Genomic DNA, 20733 nt, shown 5'->3' on the forward strand with positions numbered 1-20733 from the left:
ATGAAAGGAAGAGTCAGTTGACCCAGCACACTTCATTGTCTCATTTTAAGAAATTGCCACAGTCACCCCAACCTTCTGCAACCACCATCCTGATAAGTCAGCAGCCATCAACATTGAGGCAAGGCCCTCTACCAGCAAAAAGATTATGACTCACTGAAGATTCAGATGATGGTTAGCATTGTTTAGCAATAAGGCATTTTAAAATTAAGATACGTGCCTTGTTGTTTTAGACATAATAGACTACAGTGTAGTGTAAACTTAACTTTTATATGCACTGGGAAATAAAAAAATTCATGTGACTTAAAAAAAAAAAAAAAAAAAAAAAAAAGGATCGGGTTAGATCTTTTTGGTCCCTAAAGATAGATTTCAGACCAAAGTGTGTAAACCAGAGGCCAAAAGTCTTCAGTAAAATGGAAGGAACAAATTTCTAAGAATGAGGGTTATCTGAAGATGAAATTATCTATTTTGGAAGATAATTCAAGCTTCAAGTTCTAATGGTTAATTGATAAAAGGTGAACTCTGAGCGCTTTTTTAATACTACAAGTCTACGAAATTATCTCTCATTTTTTTTTCTAAACTTTAGGAGGGTAAGCAAAATTATTGACAAAATTTAAGGTTATTACAGACAACATATTCATTTTAGTTCAATATTTGGTAGAGTTGTATTTTTCATATGCTGATTGTATACTTTCTTAGTATAACTTCTTATATACTTCAACATGTTAATATCTAGTAAATTTTAAAGTCATTTAATAGACCTTGAAGTTTAATATTATTTTAAATATAGAAACTTAAGAGTTATATCTTTGTTTTAATATTTTAACTGTATTTTATTTCATGTGAAGTCCCTATTTGGGAACATTATCTTAATTACATTATTCCCAATGGGAAAAAAATGACCTGGTTTGCTAGTTAATATCCTAAAATATGCGCTGCAAAAAGGCACAAATGCTTCTACTGAGAGGTTAGGACTTCAGGAAAGAGCAAAGATGAATTTCTGAAATTTTCAAATAAAGAACATTCTCTTCTCTTTTCTTCCTCTTAAATAAAAAGATGAAACAAGCAAAATAACAAAAGCAGCAAGAATTTAAGTAAAAAAAAAACATTAAAAAATTTAATTCATGAGATACATTGCAGTATATATATGTATGTTTGAATATGCATAGAAAAAAGATTTGAAAGGATACATATTAAATTGTTAACAGATTACCTTGGGGTAGGGTGATGGGAGTATTTTTATTTTAAAATTCATATATTTCTGTATTTTTTGAAATTTTACAGTAAGAATTCATTACTTTTATAATAATCAAAACCATAATAAAAATTAAAAATGTAAAATAGTAACAAAAGTAAAAATCACACACACATCATACAAATATACAAAAATTTTAAGAGCAACATTGCAGATATGGAGAATTAAATCATGACATACATTTCCACTAATACTGTGGTGGTGAATATAATTATGCAGTCCATAATCAAAGGAAAAACATTAGAGAAGTCACATATAGCAACATGCCAATTTAAAAAGGACCCTGGGATAAGTGACCCCTCAAGGTAGATATTAAAGCCGAAAGCTGGGTTTAACTATTCCTGGAGGATCTGCAGGGAAAAAATGCCAATCTGAAAACTTCAGACAAAAGAAAAAGCTTCACAGAAGTCACTTTTGAATACTACAACAGTTAACCAAAGGCCAGAAATTGAGGGTATGAAAATTCTATCAAATCGAGATACAAAACAGTTACACTGAAATCTTGGTAAACTAGGGATATAGATTAGAGGCATTTACTTATTCATTTATTTATCATTTCCCCTAATTTCTCTATTAGTCAGCTTTTTGTCTCAATGCTTTTAACCTAAAAATACTGCAATTTTAAATGGAAGGAAGAAAATAAGTTCCATCTACATTCGGCTTAGGTTTATTCTACTAGTTAAAACAATCAGAGAAACCCGAAACTAATGATTTTCCCTTACTCATTTTTTTTTCTCATAACTATTTCTAACTACTTAATGAATATTTTGGGAGAAATTCTCTCATATATAAAGTCTGAGGAAATCTTTTTCTCCTGCCTTTTTTTTTTTTTTTTTTTTTTTTTTTACTTTTATTGAGATCATCAGAGATGACAAACTTTATTAATGTGAACTTTTTTTCCAACAAAATTCTTTTAGATGACTATCAGGTTGATGGTTAAATGTCCTGATCAAAGTCAGAACATATGTAACTGTAGGAAGGTTCTATCTTTTGCAAACCACATAATTTTGCACTCCTCAGTGTTCCTGATCTAGGTGTCAAAAGTTCATCTAGGATTTTACTGCATAAATGAGTCTATGGGAAATTTAACAAAATTTAATCAGAAAATTATCATAAATAGCAGAGATAAAGGTATAAAGTCATAATGGCCATACCATTTTTAAAAATTTAACAGCTGAAATGTTGCTGTTTCTTAATGGAGAATACTATTTTAATTTAATAAAAAGGATAAAATGGCAAAAGATTCATCATAATGTAAATAAAGTATTTAGCATATTGCCTAGTACACAGTAACCATTAAATAAATATTGGCTCTATAAAGAACAATGGATTAAAACAATAAACAAACAAATATGAAAATACAAAATGTGTGGGAAAACCTAGAACTAATTTCCTAGAGTATGTATTTAAATAGAAAGTCGAAGTTCACAGAGAGCTGTAAGGAATTCTGTGTTTTCTGGATCTATCTCTTGGGCCCTCTCATAGTACTCAGCAGCTTGCCTCTTTTCTCCTTCCAGCTTATAAACATACCCCAGGGCACTTAAACTCTGCACATCTGAGGCATTGTGACTAAGTCTCTTGGTAGCTAATTTCTTCAGAGCACTTGTCAGTTTGCTACGTAGGGACGATCTGCCTTTGACCTTTAAGGCTTCTAAATAATGATGAATGGCAGTATTTTCTGCTTTCCGGTGAAATTCCTGAAAGCGGCCATAGTGGTAGTGGATCTGATGTTTATGATCATCGGTTATGTTCTCCAGATGAAGGGCTTTCTGGAAAATGTCTTCAGCATTTCTATACTGGCCTCCCTCTGCGTACATGTTGGCCAGGTCTGTATAGGCAAATGCAAACATTGAGTCCCGTTCCACGGCAGCTTTGAAATGAAATATAGAGGATGCAATCAGCTCTTCGACCTTCAATTTATCCTTTCCTTTAGGCTTGTTACGTGTGGCTTTCTTGATCTGGATCATTTGTGCCCTGTAGCAAAGTCCCATCTGGTGATGCAGGAAAGAAGAGGTTGGTGTCACCTCTAAGGCCTTTTTTAAAAGTTCAAGAGCTTTGTCCCAGGAGTTTTTTCTCCTGTAGAATTTGGCTGCATAACGAAGGACATAAGGCTGGGATGATATTTGGTCCAGGATTTCTTCAATATACTTCTCCCCTTCAGCTTCTGCATGTACATCTTGAAGCTTCAGTGCCAGAAAAACCTTAATGTAGGTGTTATCTGGGTTCAGGGTAACAGCTTTCCTCAGAGGGCCCAAAGAAAAGCTCTTTACGGACCCTTCTCTGTCAAAATCATCCAGCCGATATACTGTGATGGCGTAGCCAATGTTAAATTCTGGATTGTCAGGTTCTGCTTCCAGAGCCTTCTCAAAAGCCACCTTAGCCTTTTGGTAATACTTTCCTCCAAATTTCAAGAGTGCCCATCCTTTTTCACAGTCAATCTCAGGGCGCTCTAACATGTAGTCAGAAGGACTGGACAATTTCTTACAGACGTTCTCTACCTTGTCTATATACTTCTGAGTTTTTTCGAGCTGATCCATGTGATAATATACCCAGGCATAGTTTCCCCAAGTGACCAGACTTCGTAGTTCTTCTTCGTCTGAGTGTTCTTGCTGGATTATTTCTTCTGCTTGTTCTAAGCACTTGAGGGCATCTTTATTTTGGCCTTTTAGGTGTTTCACATAGGCTAATAGGTTATAAAGAGCAAGTCTGGATTTTGTGGTAAGAAATTCAAGCTGTTGCCCAATTGTATCTTCCACATCAAGCAGATCGATGTCTTCCTTCAGTAAATTCCATGTGAAGTGACATTCTAACTCCAACAGGATGGCCTTCAAGGATTCCTTAGGAATTTCACTGTCAAAGATAAAATCCTTTTTAATTTTTGAAGAAATAAAGGAAATATTAGATAATTTTTAAACCCTAAGTACGGTTCTCTGCATAACCACTGAATTTTAAATTTTTGTTAATTTTAATTAACTTAAATAGCCACATGTGACTAGTGGCTACTGTATCGGACAGGACAGTTCAAGATACTAGGCCTATAGGGCTTAATGGATAAGAGGGCCTCAAATCCAACAGGTACCAGCTGTCTTGTAACTTGAAATTTCTGCTACGTTATTCAAGGAGAAGGGTTAAATTAAATGGAAAACAAGGATATATTTGAAAAATGAACTTAATGGATATGACATGGGCTCACTGCAGAGTTAGCTCAATAGTCTAAATGTTACACTATCTATAGAACACTATCTAACATCAGGTGTGTCCTTAAAACAAAACAATAAATAAAGCTACCATTTATTGATAGCCTACTATGTGCCCAATAGTATGCCAAGCTTTGATGGGTTGAGCCCTCTACCATAGGTTTTACCCTTGGGAAGACGGTTGCTGCAAAGGAGAGGCTAGGCCTCCCTATAATTGTGCCTAAGAGCCTCCTCCCGAATGCCTCTTTGTTGCTCAGATGTGGCCCTCTCTCTCTACCTAAGCCAACTTGAAAGGTGAAATCACTGCCCTCCCCACTACGTGGGAGCAGACACCCAGGGGAGTGAATCTCCCTGGCAACATGGAATATGACTCCCGGGGAGGAATGTAGACCTGGCATCGTGGGATGGAGAACATCTTCTTGACCAAAAGGGGGATGTGAAAGGAAATGAAATAAGCCTCAGTGGCAGAGAGATTCCAAAAGGAGCCGAGAGGTCACTCTGGTGGGCACTCTTACGCACACTTTAGACAACCCTTTTTAGGTTCTAAAGAATTGGGGTAGCTGGTGGTGGATACCTGAAACTATCAAACTACAACCCAGAACCCATGAATCTCGAAGACAGTTGTATAAAAATGTAGCTTATGAGGGGTGACAATGGGATTGGGAAAGCCATAAGGACCACACTCTACTTTGTCTAGTTTATGGATGGATGAGTAGAAAAATAGGGGAAGGAAACAAACAGACAAAGGTACCCAGTGTTCTAGTTTACTTCAATTACTCTTTTTCACTCTAATTATTATTATTGTTATTTTTGTGTGTGTGCTAATGAAGGTGTCAGGGATTGATTTAGGTGATGAATGTACAACTATGTAATGGTACTGTGAACAATCGAAAGTGCGATTTGTTTTGTATGACTGCGTGGTATGTGAATATATCTCAATAAAATGAAGATAAAAGAAAAAAATAGTATGCCAAGCACTTTATAAAAATTATATTAAATTGTCCTAACAACCTTTTATTATTATTTTCACAATTTTGTGGTTGAAGATTGGGAGCCAGTTTAAATTACATGTCCAAAGCCACACAGCTATAAAGTGGCTGAGTCAAGATTCAAATCTAGTTCTGTATGACTCAAAAGCATATCTTTCAATCATAATTCTATACTGTCTTTAATTCACTAAACTTAGAGCTAATTCTGGAATGGTCTGCTTTTAAAACAGGATATAACTAGTGTTTGTAAAATTCACTTTGCTTGGGGTTTGGGGAGTGGGGAGGTACCTAAAAACAAAACAGGCAAGCATTTTAGAGCAGCTTAAATTGAGGAAAAAGAGATCTGTGTAGCTGCCTCCTGGAAAAAACATGACAGATATTTAAGGGTTTTCAATATAATCACTTAATCTAAAATCACAACATTCTACATTGCTGGGATTATTCTGAGATGAAGCTACTTCTCAACAGGTCAGTGATGTGCTGAGTGCTTCAGACAGGAAGTAGAAAAGAGATTTTTTAATATGAGGATGGTGAGTGATTCTCTAGAACAACAAAAGAAAAGCTGGGTAAAATTATAATAAGAGTAATCCTAAGAACAGAAAAGAATCTTAATTATCAAAGATTTAAATATCTTCGTTATTAAGATAAGAAAGCAAATTAAAATACTTTATTTTCCATAATCTAATTAAAGACCTTTTGGTATATACACTGACAACCTGCCAATATATTTCTTTTATCTCTCTTGGAATTCCAGAACTATCTAATTTTTAATCCACATCTTCATTTAGAAGTTCAACTGGCATCTCAAATAAAGATAGCCAATTCAGAAATCTGAGTTCCTTGATCCTGTCTCTGCCTTAGTCTTCCCCACATTGGTTGGCACCTCTTAGTTCCACAGGCAAAATAATCTAGGAATAATCTTTGATTCTCTTCTTCCCTCACCCCCTCATCCAAATCTAATAGGCAGTCCTGTTAAATCTACCACCTATATACATCTCAAATCCATACACTTTCATCCATTTTTATTCCTGTTTTCCTAGTCTACATCACAACTGTCTTTCCTGTGAAGTGGTAAAAATCTATTCTCCCCGCTTCCACTCTTGATCTCCTATAATCCATTCTACATATAGCACTAGTAAACTATTGAAAATATAAACCAGATTATATCACTTTACTGCTTAAAAACCTTCCAATGGCTTCACAACACCCGTAGATATTAATCCTGCTCTTGCTACATCCTTCAAGTACCTAAAGACCTGACCTTGTCTATCCCTCCAACCTTCTCTCCTACTACTCCCTCTATTGTTCATTATACTTGAGATAACATACTGACCTCCTTTCTATCTCTGGAACATATCAAGTCCAAGGGCTTTATACCTGCTGTTCTTTTTATGCTTTGCGCCCAAATATTTATATAACTAGCGCTTTCTCATAACTTCGCTCAAGTATTCCTTACATAAGGGGACAGCTATGACAGACCTATTTAAAATGTTTTATTTTCAATATAGTCCTTATCAATTTCTGAATTTTGTTGTTTATTCACTTATTATTTCCCTCATTAAAAAATAAGCCCCACGAGAACAGATCTTGTTCTGTCTTTTTTTTTTTTTTCCACTTCTGTGTCCCTGGCACCTACTATGCCAGAGACATAGAAGAAGCTCAATAAACAAATATTTGTTGAATGATTGAATTAATGTGGTTACATATTGGCAGTTCTGGCATGTCCAGAGGCACAGGCCTAGCAATAAAAAACACCTAAATTCCAGATGAGGGTGTTCCTGCCAGTTCCTCCTTTCCTATTAATGGTTCCAAACCTCTTCCCACTTCAGTTTCTGTCCCTCTTGTATCTTGGCGTGCTCCGTTTGGCTTGTGTGGATTTTGAAAATAGGTTTTAGACTATTTCCCATGGTCCTGACTGCGAAACCTGGTTGGATGGTTCCTTGGTAATTTTTCCTTTCTTTAGTGTAACTACAGCAAAAGTATGGGCAAGACATGTCATGTCCTCACAGCCTGCACAGATACTCGACATGTGTGCTTACTAGCTCCCTGCCCCTCCATAGAGTAAAATGAATGTCTGCCTCTATTCCATCAGATTCTACCAGCTCAGTCCAAGAAGGGGATGAGGAGGGTTGCCTCAGGTATTATGAACACGGCTGTGAGAATCCAAAGGGACACAGTCACCCACTGAAGTGCTTTGACCAGACCACTGGAATTTAAGAACAAGAGAACACTGTGGGAAGTTTTTACCTTTTTTTTTTTTTCAACTTTGTCTCTGGGAAGCTGGCAGAGAGACTATTGTATATGAAGAGGCAACATTTATCTCTAGGTGATTTTGGTCTTTTGCTAGGAAGGAGCTGTCTTTCATTGTCCTTGGAAGACAGTGAGTCCCCAATGGGATCCAACACTCTTCTACCCCATCCTGCATATACATACGAGACCCTCCCTCATCCCCACTGTACCTTCAAGTCCCTACCACCACTTTTTAAAACTTTTTATTAGAGAAGCTGTAGATTTATAGAAAAACCATGCATAAAATACAGAGTTTCCATATGACACCCTATTACTAACACCTTGCATTCCTGTGGTACATTTGTTACAATTCAATAAAGAACATTTTTGTAATTGTAGTATTAACTATAGCCCATCTTTTACAATAGGGTTCACTGTTGCCTACTGCTATGTTTTTTAAAAATTTTTATTCTAGGGTTAAAATTTCCCCTTTTAACCACATTCACATATATAATTCAGTGCTGTTCATTACGTTCACAATGTTGTGCTACCATCACCACCATCCATTATCAAAACTTCATGATCACCCCAAATAGTAATTTGGTACAATTTAAGCATTAACTCCTCATTCCTTACCCCAACCCTGTCCCCTGGTAACCTACATTCTAGATTCTGACTCTATGAATTTGCATATTCTAATAATTTCATATCAGCGAGGTCATACAGTATTTGTCCTTTTGAGTCGGACAAGCTCCTTCCATAAACCTCCCTCTTAACAAATGTTAGAAGGTGAGGAGGCACTTAAAAATTTTAAATTAATAATTATAGTCACCATTTACTGTACAAGTATTATGTACTAAGCAGTCTACATGCATTATGTCAATTAACCCTTTCCACAGTCCTGTGAGATGCATGTCATTCATTTTTATAGATAAGAAACTGAGGCTTATAGTTTAAGAAACTTTGCTTTGTTGTTCAAGATCACCAGGTAGTAGGTGTTCAGGGTGAGGATTTAGAACAAACGACTATCTTCCTCTAGTGTCCAAGCTCTTAGCTTCTCATTCCTCAACTCTTTAAATGAGGATGATTCACCAACCACTTGCAGGGCATGATGCCATTCCCTGGAGATACAAAACGGGTAAGAAAAGGACGCCACCATCATAAGTTAGTAAAGCAGACAAAGTCTCATAACACAGTGAATGAGGTAGAATAATATAAATCTGTATGTGGTACAAAGGTAATTCAAAAGAAGTAAAGAACTCAGACCGTATCTTGGAAATCAGAAAAGCAAAATGGCAGTAGCTGACATATGTGACTCCTGGAGGGTTGTGGCGAAACCGCGTTCGTCGCCACTGAGGGAATGGCAACGGGACACCTGGAAAGGAAGGTCTCGACAGGCCGTAGGGGACCCGTGTCACGTAGTATCCGCCCCGGACGCCCTTGGGGGACCCTCCCGGGCAGGAGCTCTGAGGGCGCTGAGGGGCTTTCCACAAGGCGGCGGCCGCAAACGCTCGCAAACCGAGCACGGCCACCATCGCGACAGCCGAGGACGGCCGCAAGGATGAAACAGGGCTCCCAGGGAGCGTCCTCCTGGCCAGATTCCCATCAGCCCGGACTTCAGATTCCCGGGAAGGGACAGGGATCCCGGGAGCGTCCCGAATGCAGACGCCTGGTGGCCGTGGGTGAGGAGCTTGGCCCTTTGAAGGGCCTCGGCGTTGGGCTGGAAACCTAATTAATGGAAAACGGCGATTTGAAACAAAGGCAGGGTTTGGGAGAAGCAGCTGGGAAAAGTCCTTACCTCATGGTGGCTGGGCTCTGCAGTCCCCGCAGGCTTTCTCCTCAGGGCCGGGGATTCCGGGCTGCGTCGCAGTGGCGCGCGGGCAGCTACGGGAGCGCGCGCCGGTTTTCCGCGGGGCGTTTGCAGCGCTGGTCGGTGCCGCGCGGTTTGTCTTTGTTAAGGACAAGGCCGAGGAGGAATCTAGAATGTGAGATGTGAATCTGATCCTAGACCTAGCGGAGCCCAGCCCCAGGAAACCGAAGCTTCCGGAAGACCTGGGGGAGGTCCGAGCCGGGCTGAAGAGCCGCGGGAAACGTTTGCCGAACTGAGGTTCGTTTAGAGTTTAATTTGCCGCTGAGGCCTCTGGATTTCGGAAACGAGACGGTGGGCTCGGCTCTCACCTGCCTCACGGAGTCTACGTGCCGCTCGGTTTAACTTTTTTTTTTTTTTTAATATAAAAACGACAGGAGGTTGTCCAGCGTTATTTTTGTAGTAGAAAGGAGAAGGATGGTTTTTCCAGCTTTCTACATTCTAAGCGGAGGCTGAAGTCCCTGCCTCGTGTTTTCACCCAACAAACAATACTGCAATGCTTTGCACATATGTCATTATTTCCTTTGGGTAAATTTGTAGTAGAGAAATTTGGGGGTCCAAATGTACATTTTAGATTTTGATAGCTATTGTCGAATAGCTTTGCAAAGAGGTTTGTATACTCCCGCCCACGATGTATGAGAGAATGCTTGTTGTCATCCTTGCCCTCGCCAACAGTGCTTGATATAAAGTCCCAATAAAGATGGGCGTCGTATTGGGAAACTAGGCACAAAAAGCCAAATACCCATCCATTAAATTTTTTGTCCCGTCTGAATTCAGTTATTCATTCATTCAACAAATTTTGTTGAACAACTACTAAGAGTCAGACGTTGTTCAAGGCATTGAACACCGAGAAAGTGGCAGTTGAGCAGAGCTCCGAAGAGGGTGAAGGAGTGAGCACTGGTGGTGTTGGGAGTTGGGGGGTTGGAGAGCATTCCAGGCAGAGGAAACAGTATAAGTGCAAAAGCCTTGAGGTGGGAACATGCTTGGCACAGTGTGGTTGTAGTGGAGAGAGCAAAGGAAAAGTCATAAGAAATGAGATTAGAGAGGCAGTATGGGTTTGGGGAGCCTGTGGGCTATTGTAATGTTTATCTCTAATGAAATAGGGAGACAAATTTTAGAAAAGATATGGAAAAATTTAGTTTGCATAGAAAAATAATTTAGAATCTCCTTCTTTCCAAGGATGCATAAAAACTTAGTAGAGCTACCAATGTTTGAAACATTTCCCAATGCATTGATCTTCTTTTTCCTTCCATTTTCCCACTTCTATCCCTTCCCTTCTCTTAGTTGCATCAGGATTAAGAGACGGTCTTTGTTTATTAAGGTTTAAATGGATAGCAACTAAGCAATCAGGGGTGAAAATCAATGGAAAAAAATTCCTGGTTATCTACTTACATTGTTTAGGAATTTAAATCTAGAAAAACAAAACCATCTTTAAGAAGTTTATAGGAATGTGCATTTTCAGAATTGACAAAAATTAAGAAAAGACCTGACTATCAAGTGGGTGTGGAACATGCTGAAAATACTAGGTGGAATCTGAATAGAAATCTTTTATAGACTGTTAGGTTGAGTGGATTCTTGGGAGAATTGGAAGTTTATTGTCTTTAGAATTTATTCTTATCAACATGCAAAACATAGCAATAGAGAAAAAAGGGAAAAGAACATGAAACTTAGCAACTGATATAAAATCTGCTTGGGAAACTGAAACTTAAGGAATAGCTAGGTCACTGAGGAAGTGCTCGAGAGTAAAATACTTACTTTTAATAACTCTTCCAAGAAATATCTGCAAGTCGGGGTTTCTCAACCTCAGTACTATTGACATTTGGGCTGGATAATTCTTTTTTATAGGAAGCTGTCCAGTGCACCATAGGATGTTTAAGCAGCATCTCTGGTTTTTGCGCATTAGATCCCAGTAGCATCCTGCAGTCATGACACCCAAAAATGTCTTTAGACATTGCCATATGTCCCCCGTGGGCAAAATCCCCCCACCCCCTGTTGAGAACCACTGCTATAAAACCTTCATTTGTATTCCTAATCTTTTTTGGAATGAATCCTTACAGCACAGCCTGCAAGAGATAGGAGGCAAACTGTAGGTGGAGAAGGAAAAGATGAATAGAGATCAAGAGTAGGTGGGGGGATGGTTCTGGGGTTCAAGAGGAGGAGGTCTGGGTGAAAGGGTGAATATCCAGGGGAATGCCAAAGAAGCCTACTCCCTTCAGCATGGGACTCCAGAGTGAAGTAGACATACCACATTTGGTCTGGCCAGGCACAAAGCACAGCACTGTAGCCACAGGCTGAGGATGGGCATTCTAAGCAGTGGCAGGCTATAGGGTAGAGGCTCCGAATCCCAACACAGTTACAGCTCTAGTAGCTTTATAAGAACGGAGACATTGGTGGGTAGGGTGGTCCTCAAGTTGCTGGGGCCTGCAGTGGTGTGTAGGCAGCCATTAGCAATGGCCTGAGCTAGAGCACCTGTGACAGTAGTGAATATGGGAGTGGTGGCTTGGCCTGATTTAGGTGTATATGAGAAATACTCACTAGGCACTGGTAGAAATTCTTGAGTGGAGGAAACTCTAAATAAGTTCTGTCAGTCCTTTATATGGGAGTAATAAGCTCCTGAAATTCAGCTGCCAATTTAAAGAGATCTCTTGGTGATACCTGGAGATACTCATGTATAAGTTTAGCAATAGTATTTTCAATGCAAAAGAACATCCATGTTCCTGGATTTGCTGTGTTTTGTTTTGCTTTGTTTTGTTTTTCTCTGCAAACAAGCAGACTGTCTCACAGCAGACTGTCTCAGCTTTACTGAGCCCTGACGTGTGCAGAGCTCTCCCAGAGTTGGGAAGGATGGGACAGGGAGGTAGTGTTCAGTTAGAAGACACTGAATAACTGTGATCTCTGCAGATTGTGAAACACACCTCACACAAACACTTTACATGATCCAAAGATATATTTTGTATTAATAAGCTCTGCTTTCTGGGTGCAAATGATGTGCAGTACCTGGGAAGAGTTGCCTAATGGCCAGAGAATCGTCCAATTATCCAACAATTATTTATTTTCAATATTTCTGACTCGGGGAGAGTTGGCAGTGGTTAGATGTGTTTCAGCAGTTACTATACTGCCTTTCTCCCTGCCCCCCAACACAAGCACTTTGTTATTCTTTTTGTTAAATGTTATTCTTTTTGCTAATGAGTCTCTTGTTTTAGTGATAAAGAGATTGGGAAGATTGCTTCTTTTTGTAACTCGGATGCCTGACCATCAGTGATATGGATACATTTTGCTTGTTCCTTCAGTTCCTATAGAATTCTGATGTCAATCCAAAGCCCTCCCCAATATTTCTGTGAATTCCTTGGGAATTTGTATGCTGGTGGCCTCCTTGGCTTCAGGGCTCCTGCTGGATGCCCTGTATTGGTTTAGAGGAAATGCTTCCTTTAGTAGATTGAATAGTGTTCCTCCAAAATTCATGTCCACCTGAACCTCAGAATGTGAGCTTGTGTTTGGAAGTAGGGTTTCTGAAGATGTAATTAGTTAAGGATCTCCAGATGAATTCATTATGGTTTTAAGGTAGGCCCTAAATCCAATGACTGGCATCTTTGTAGGAGAAGGGAGAGGGAGATGTAGAAGGCCATGTGAAGATGACGGGAGAGATTGGTGTGATGCAGCACAAGCCCAGGAAGGCCATGGATTGTTAAGAGCCCCTAGAAGCTAGGAAGCAGCCAGAAAGAATTTTTCCTAGAGCCTTAGAGGAAGCACGGCCCTGCTGACACCTTGATTTTGGACTTCTAGCCTCCAGAACTGTGTGAGAATACATTTCTATTGTTTTAAGCCACCAAGTCTGTGGTAATTTGTTACAGCCACAAAAAGAAATGAATACATCCTCCCTCAAAACATATACATGAATGAAAAACAATAACATTGCTTCCTTATTTTTCAAACCTTTTACCTGTTAAAAAAAATTATTTGTTTACATTGCTTTTTAATAAAATGTGGTTAGGCATAATCAAAGATGATTGTTTCAGATGGTCTCTCAGATTATTTAGAGTCCTTTCCATATTTCTTGTTCTAACTAGATCATTATCAGCAAGTCACTGAAATAGTGCTGCAAATAACATGGCATAGTACAAGAGAAACTGGAACAATTTGACAATGAATTGAATTTCAAATATTATCATGGAGAAAGCTAATCTTTAATAGATTGTGTTCTTGGTTTTTTGTCTGCCTCACTAGACTGTAGACTGCATGAGGGTTGGAAAAATGTCTACTTTGTTCACCATAGGATGTTTGGTATCTATCATTGAAAAACTATTTGTTGATAAAATGAATGAATGAACTCTTTTAGTGTATGTGAGTCCAGTCTTTTTATTAAAAAGATTAATAAAAAGATTACTACAAATCTATTCAACAAACTGGTTTTCTAGTATATAGCATTCAAACAGAAATGGTTTCACACACACATATACACAAACACATGCACATTATTTTCTGAATAAAACTAGCATTTTATCAGGTTTGAGGATTGTTCAAAAATTGTATCATTACAGTGAAGTATGTAATAAATTTCTGAAAGCAGTAAGCAGAAAAGATGATCACTACATGCTGACCTAACGTGAAATGTGAAAGTGGCTGACATTTTAGCACCTAGGGACCATGTTCCACAGAGTTGTCAAAGTCAACAACCAGCCTCAAGGCCCTCTCATAGTACTCCAGGGCTTCATTCATTTCCCCTCTCAATTTGTGGATGAACCCAAGGAGGCTCAAACTTTCCACATCTGATTTGTTTGTCCGAAGTTTCTTTAAAGCCAATTTCTCCAAAGCAGTGATGCTTTTATCTCTTGAAAAGGATGCCTTTTCTATTTTTAGTGCTTCTATATATTGGGTAATTGCACTGGTGTCAGATTTCCTTTGAAATTCCTGAAACCGGCCATAGTGGAAATGTATTTTTTGCTTTGTTTCCTCTTTGAGTGATTTCATGCGTAACACTTTTTGATAAGTGTCTTCGGCTTTTCTGTGGTCGCCTGCTTCTATATACATACTTGCCAGATGCATATAAGCAACGTCAAATGTAGGCTTTTGTTCCACAGCAAATTCAAAATGAAATATAGCTGATCTTATCATTCTGTGGACATTTTCCCTATCCTGCCCCCTAGGCTGGTTGTTTGTAGCTTGCTTTATTTGGATGACTTGTGCCCTGTAGCAAAGCCCTATCTGGTGATGCAGGAAGGATGAGGCAGGTGTTGCCTGCAAGGCCCTTTTTAGGAGTCGAAGAGCTTCGTCTAGAGAGCCTTTGTTTCGGTAAAACTTGGCCGCATATCGCCAGACGTAGGTCTGCGAGGACTTGCTGGTCAGTGCTTCTTCAATGTACTTTTCTCCTTCAGCTTCGTGTCCTACATCCTGGAGCTTCAGAGCAAGGAGCGCCTTAATATATGCATCTTCCGGATTTAGCCTGATGGCCTGCCTTAGGGGACAAAGAGAAAACCCCAATTCTTTCTCCGTTGCTATGTTCAAGTTGTCCAGGCGAAAGAGGGTAATTGCGTACCCAGTGCTGGATTCAGGGTTTTCAGGGTCTGCTTCCAGAGCTTTTTCAAAGCAGGCCTTGGCCCGTTCATAATTCTTTCCTCCACACTTGAGCAAGGCCCATCCTTCCTCACAGTCCATCTCAGGACACTCCATTCTGTAGCAGGAGGGATTTGCAAATTTCGCGCAAGTGTTCTCCACCTTGTCCAGGTAAGTCTGGGTTTCTGCCAGTCTGCCCATGTGGTAATACACCCAGGCATAGTTGCCCCAGGTAACCAGACTTCTCAGGTCAGGTTGGTTGGCATGTTCTTGCTGGATTAAGTCTTCAGCTTCCTTCAAGCTCTTCAGGGCTTCCTCATTCTGGTCTTCCAGGTGTTGCACATAGGCCAGTAGGTTGTGTATTCCCACATTGTATTTAGTGTCTAGGAACTGAATCTCCTCCAAGACCCTGTTTTCTAAATCAGGTATTTCAGTGTCTTCAATGAGCAATGCCCATGTAAAGTGGCATCTCAACTGCTCCAGCCTGTCCTTGATCAGATGCTCATCAGCATTCTTACTGTGAAAAATCAGAAAACACATTTTCATTGTTAGCTGAGAAATAACCATTATAAACAAACTAGGTAAAATCATTTGTATTCTGGTGCTTGTATCTGCTTCAATCAGAGTCCCTGTATTTCTAAGACCTGCATGGACTTTGCAAGCAGTCTGCTTGGCTTCTTAGGCTGGCTCCAGCACTTTCTAGCCAAGTAACTTCTCTGTGCTTCAGGGTTCATTTATAATATGGGGATAATAATGGTACTTACTGTATTGGGTTTGGTGAGGATTAATGAGGCTGTATATGTAAAGCACTTAGAGCACTTGACATGGTATAGACATGCTTCCTATTGTTAAAAGAAACAAAAAGTCACCACTATAATCAAAGCTGCAGGTTGTTTGAACAAGAAGCTGCTGGAGCAGGGAGATCTCAACCTGGGGAAGCTGGATTGAGATTCTCAAAATGGTGAGTGGGTTAGGTCAGCTTATAGAGGCAGTTAGTGGATTTTTAAGTGGAAAGTTACAATGATAGGTTGATACTTAAGTTCTGCATTACATAGAAGGGTCTTACAAAGAGGGAGAAAGATATACAATAGTTAATATAGTATAGTTGTCCATTTTTAATAGACTATCCCTACTGGATCAAGACCAGCTTATTAGTAAATGTGCAAAAATTGAAACTTTATTGGGAATGCGCCACTTTTTTCAAAGAGTTCCAACCTTGGTCAGTTTTTATCTTTTGGAAAGTCCCTGCTATTTCTCTGAAAGTGGTTGCTGTCAGCAATTCCCAATGCAGGTGGCCCCTTTTACCTTATTTAACATTATTTTATTATTAATATAATTAGCATAGACACATTTAGAAATGTAGTTCTCTAGGAAACATTATTGTCCTAAAGAACTTAGCTTGCAGATTATGTATCAAATTAGGAGCAATAAAAAGAGATAATATATGACCAATTTCTTTTTAACTTTTCATTTCAAAATAATTATAGATTCACAGGAAGATGCAAAGATAGTACAAAGACGCAGTGTACTGTTCACCCAGTTTGTCTTCATAACTATGGTACAATATCAAAACCAGGAAATTAACATTGGTACAATGTGTTTGGACAGTTCTGTGTCATTTACCATGTGTGTAAGTCCATGGAACCATCTTCTCAATCAAGAGACAGAACTATTCCATCATCACAAATATCTCTTCACTACCCTTTTATAGTCACAATCATCTTCTCCCCCAACCCCTAGCTACTAATTTGTTCTTCATCACTATAATTTTGTCATTTCAAGAATGTTATATAAATGGAATCATATGCAGTATGTCCTCTTTTGAGATTGCCTTTTTTCACTCCTTTTTTCACTCATCATAGTGCCATTGAGATCCATCCAAGTTGTTGAGTTTATTAATAGTTCATTTCTTTTTATTGCTGAATAGTATTCAGCAATATGAATGGATGTATTGCGGTTGGTTTAATGATTCCCCTACTGCAGGACATTTGGGTTGTTTCCAGTTTTGGCCTATTATAAATAAATCTGCTCTGAATAATCATGCACAGGTTTTTGTGTCTACATAAATTTTCATTTCTCTGGAATGTGCAGGAGTGCAATTGCTAGGTCCTATAGTAAGTGTGTTACCAGTTTTTAAAGAAACTGTTAAAACTATTTCCCAGGGTAGCTGTACCATTTTATAAATCCCACCAGCCATTGTAATTGATCAGTTTCTCTACATCTTTTCCAGCATTTGGTATTTTCATGATTTTTTTATTTTAGCTGTTCTACTAGATGTGTAATGATATCTCATTGTGAACTTAACTTGCATTTCCTTAATGGCTAATGGTGTTGAACATCTTTTCAGGTGCTCAGTTGCCATCCTGTGTCCTCAGTGGTGAAGTGTCTCTTCATATCTTTTGCCTATTTTCTAATCATATTATTTGTTTTATATTGTTTGGTTTTGAGAGTTCTTTATATAGACTAGATATGAATCCTTTGTCATATATGCAATGTTCAAATATTTTCTTCAAGACTGTAACTTGTCTTTTCATTCTTTAACAGGGTCTTTCATAGGGCAAAAGTTTTTTGACTTTTGATGAAGTCCAGTTAACTGACTTAAATTAAAAAAAAAAAATCAAACAATAAAAATATTAGAAGATGATCTAGGAAACAATAAGTATATGCTTATATAAAAATTAAAAATGTATTTATGGTAAAGGTGATCTAAGCAAAGTATATAGAAAAATAATAAGATGATGGGGAAAATTGTATTAAATATGGCAAAGGTTCTGATTCCACAATATATAAAGTGTTTTTGAAAATTGTTAATAAAAATTCAGTAGAGCAATAGAAATCTGTATGAGTATTTAATTTATGGTAGGAAAAATTTAAATAAACATGAGAAAAGAAGCTCTAAGCTCCCTAGCCATTAAAGAAATGCAAATTAAAGTAACAAGGATTTACAACTTTATTCCACTCTGACTGGCAAAAGTTTAAATGGATGAGGACATCATTACTGTAACCATGAATTGTTAAGGAGATTTTTCTAATTTTTATTTTAGCAACATATACACAACCTAAAATTTCTCCCTTTAACCATATTAACCGTATAATTCAGTGCTGTTAATTACATTCACAATGATGTGCAACCATCACCGTCATCCATTACCACAACTCTTCCATCACCCCCAACAGAATTCTGTACCAGTTAAACTTTAAACCCTCATTCCCTTAGCCCTCCCTTGCCCCTGTTAATCTGTATTCTTGTTTCTGACTCTGTGAATCTGCTTATTCTGATTATTTCATATCGGTGAGATCATACAATATTTGTCCTTTTGTGTCTGGCTTACTTTACTCAATATGATATCTTCAAGGTTCATCCAAGTTGTTGCATGTATCAGAGCCTCGTCCCTTTTCACGGCTGCATAAGTTATGGCATTTTTGAAGGTCAATCTGATAACGGTCATTAAAATAAAAAATACGTATTTTCCTTCAACAAAGTAATTCCACCCTAGGAATCTATCTCCTGATAAAAATACCTGTTCATAAGGATGTAAGTTCAAGAATATTCATTGCAGCATTGTATAGCCAAGAAAGTGGACAAATCAATGGGAAATGGTTAAATAAATTGTGATGCATCTCTACCATAGAATATTATGCAGCCATTAGACTGCATGAGTTAGATCAAAACCAGTTGAGTTGGAGGGATTTTCATAATATACAGTTAAGGGAGAAAAATAAGCTGTAGAGGAGGGTCCAAAACATGACCTGTTTCTGTTACATTGTGATCCAAACCCTTATATATATGTTTATGATTATCCGAGCATGGAGAAATGTGTGTAAGAACACAAATCAGGTTATTAGCATTGGTTACTGTGGCAGTCTCCCCAGAGATGTCCACATCTTAATCTCTGGAAATTGTGAATATGTTATATTACATGGCAAAACAGACTTTTAAATGTAATTAAGGTTATGGGTCTTGCATTGGGAAGATTTCCAGGTGGATTATCTAGGTGGGCCCTGTATAATCATGTGGGTCCTTAAAAGCTGAGAACCTTTGTTGGCTGTGGTCAGAGAACTGAGATAATTTCAGAAGAGATTTGTGGTGTGGGAGAGATTCAACTTGCTGTTGCTGACTTTGAAGATGGAGGAAGGGGCCTATGAGCCAAGAAATACTGGTTACCCCTAGAAGGTGCCCATGGCCCTCAGCAGCAGTACTTAATTTATTCAGCCAGCAATGAAACAGGACCTCGGTCCTACAAGCACAAGGAACTGGATTCTGCCAACAACTGAATAAACAAGGAAACAGATTCTCCCCTAGAGCTTCCAGCAAGGAACGCAGGCAATGGTGACACCTTGATTTAGCCCCGTGAGACCTGTGTGGGACTCCTGAGCATAAAACTGTAAAATGATACATTGGTATAGTTTTAAGTCACTAAGTTTGTGGTAATTTGTTTTGGCAACAATAAAAAAAATCTAGTACAGTTACCACAGGGGAGGGGCCATCAGGGGAACAGTAGGGAGATGGAGAGAGTGGGACAAGAAAAACAAAATTTGATACTTAGAGACAGGAACTGAGAAATCAGCGGTAAAAGTCCTGATGCAAGGAGACATTCCAGCACAAACTGAGAGGGATAAGCTGTGTGTGAGACAAAAAGGATCCAGAATAAGGTAGGACATTTACCCTGGTGACTCTGGTCAAAGGTTCCAGTTCTGTGAAAGGTAGAGGGGGACAGGAGGAATTGGAGGCTAATATCAGAACCTGCAGCATATCCGGTATATTTAGTTATAAGTATGAAGAGTAAATCATGCTGAATTCTCTCTCTCTTATTTTAAAGAAGACACTAGTAGGGGATGTTATTATCCTATAAATTCAATTACAGCTTTTACCTTCTCAAGAGAAGAATGCTGGAATAAGTTAGGAGCCGACATATCCATCACCTAAGCATTTTCCTATCTCCTTATCCAGACCATGAAGTGATGGGATACCGAAGAACTGGCTGAGCAGTCCCAGTAGTGTAAAAGCCCGCAGGGGAATGCGGTGACTGTGGGAGAATGTGTGTTCTTTGTGAGAAATTTCAGTGAGCAAGTGGTGCTGACCTGGCATCATGCAATGGAGAGGCCGTCAGAGCACACTGACTGACATACACAGACTGTCTGTCAGGATCAGCACAGCTGAGCTCTCAGTGTCTACTTGAGAATCCATACACTGAAATTTACTTCCCTTGGTGGTCCCATCTAGCTGTCAGAGGGCAGAATACCCGGATTGCCCCATGCTATCTGCTAGTTCATCAGCTGCTTACTCAAGGAAAAGAAAACAGAGCTCGTTCCTGTTAGACTGCTTTTTTTCCCTCTGCTCTTCCTCTTACATAAATCCTGTTTTTTGCTTTTGTTTGATGAAGTCAATTGATTTACAGTTTCTTTGATTTTGAGTAAAATAACCTACTAGCAGTTAACTCTAGATCTTTGAGTTATTCTTTGACATTTGGAATGAGCCAACTGAGTTGTTATGGAATCTCATAGATTGCCAAGGCCAGAGAATTATGTTTGATTTCCTTTTGTGTGTCTCCTCATCTATCTTTTACCTTCTTTTAAAGATATGAGCCCAGCAACCTCATCAAGCGCTTCCAATGTCCAATATCCCAGATTTGAACACCATAAAAAGCA

General features: G+C 38.7%; 2 protein-coding genes across 5 annotated transcripts in view; both read right to left on the reverse strand.

Moving 5' to 3' along the window:
* Positions 1 to 2069: 2069 nt before the first annotated feature.
* Positions 2070 to 10433, reverse strand: LOC119510234 (interferon-induced protein with tetratricopeptide repeats 5). Of its 2 annotated transcripts, XM_037804446.1 has the most exons (3): positions 9566 to 10433; positions 9466 to 9535; positions 2070 to 4102 (listed from the first exon to the last, which is right to left on the reverse strand). In XM_037804446.1, the coding sequence occupies exons 2-3, from the start codon at positions 9468 to 9470 to the stop codon at positions 2659 to 2661; spliced, it is 1449 nt and encodes a 482-aa protein (XP_037660374.1). In that variant the 5' UTR covers positions 9471 to 9535; positions 9566 to 10433; the 3' UTR covers positions 2070 to 2658. The 2 variants fall into 2 exon arrangements, with proteins under 2 accessions (XP_037660374.1, XP_037660373.1); XM_037804445.1 differs by having other exon boundaries at positions 9466 to 10433.
* Positions 10434 to 11663: 1230 nt separating this feature from the next.
* The window catches only part of LOC119510231 (interferon-induced protein with tetratricopeptide repeats 1-like), a 33589-nt gene continuing 24519 nt past the window's right edge, over positions 11664 to 20733 (reverse strand). The window contains exons 1-2 of one of the 3 annotated variants that reach the window (XR_005211848.1): positions 15849 to 18395; positions 15464 to 15601 (exon numbers count right to left, since the gene is read on the reverse strand). Coding sequence is in view for 2 of the 3 variants with exons in the window: in XM_037804439.1 (XP_037660367.1) it covers positions 14170 to 15601 (1432 nt within the window). In the remaining variant the exon portion in view is untranslated. Of the gene's footprint in view, positions 15602 to 15848; positions 18396 to 20733 lie in introns of those variants that run through there. The other 2 variants (XM_037804439.1, XM_037804440.1) reach the window with 2 other exon arrangements.

This window comes from Choloepus didactylus, chromosome 15 (assembly GCF_015220235.1).
Source record: "Choloepus didactylus isolate mChoDid1 chromosome 15, mChoDid1.pri, whole genome shotgun sequence".
Taxonomy (NCBI): Eukaryota; Metazoa; Chordata; class Mammalia; order Pilosa; family Megalonychidae; genus Choloepus; species Choloepus didactylus.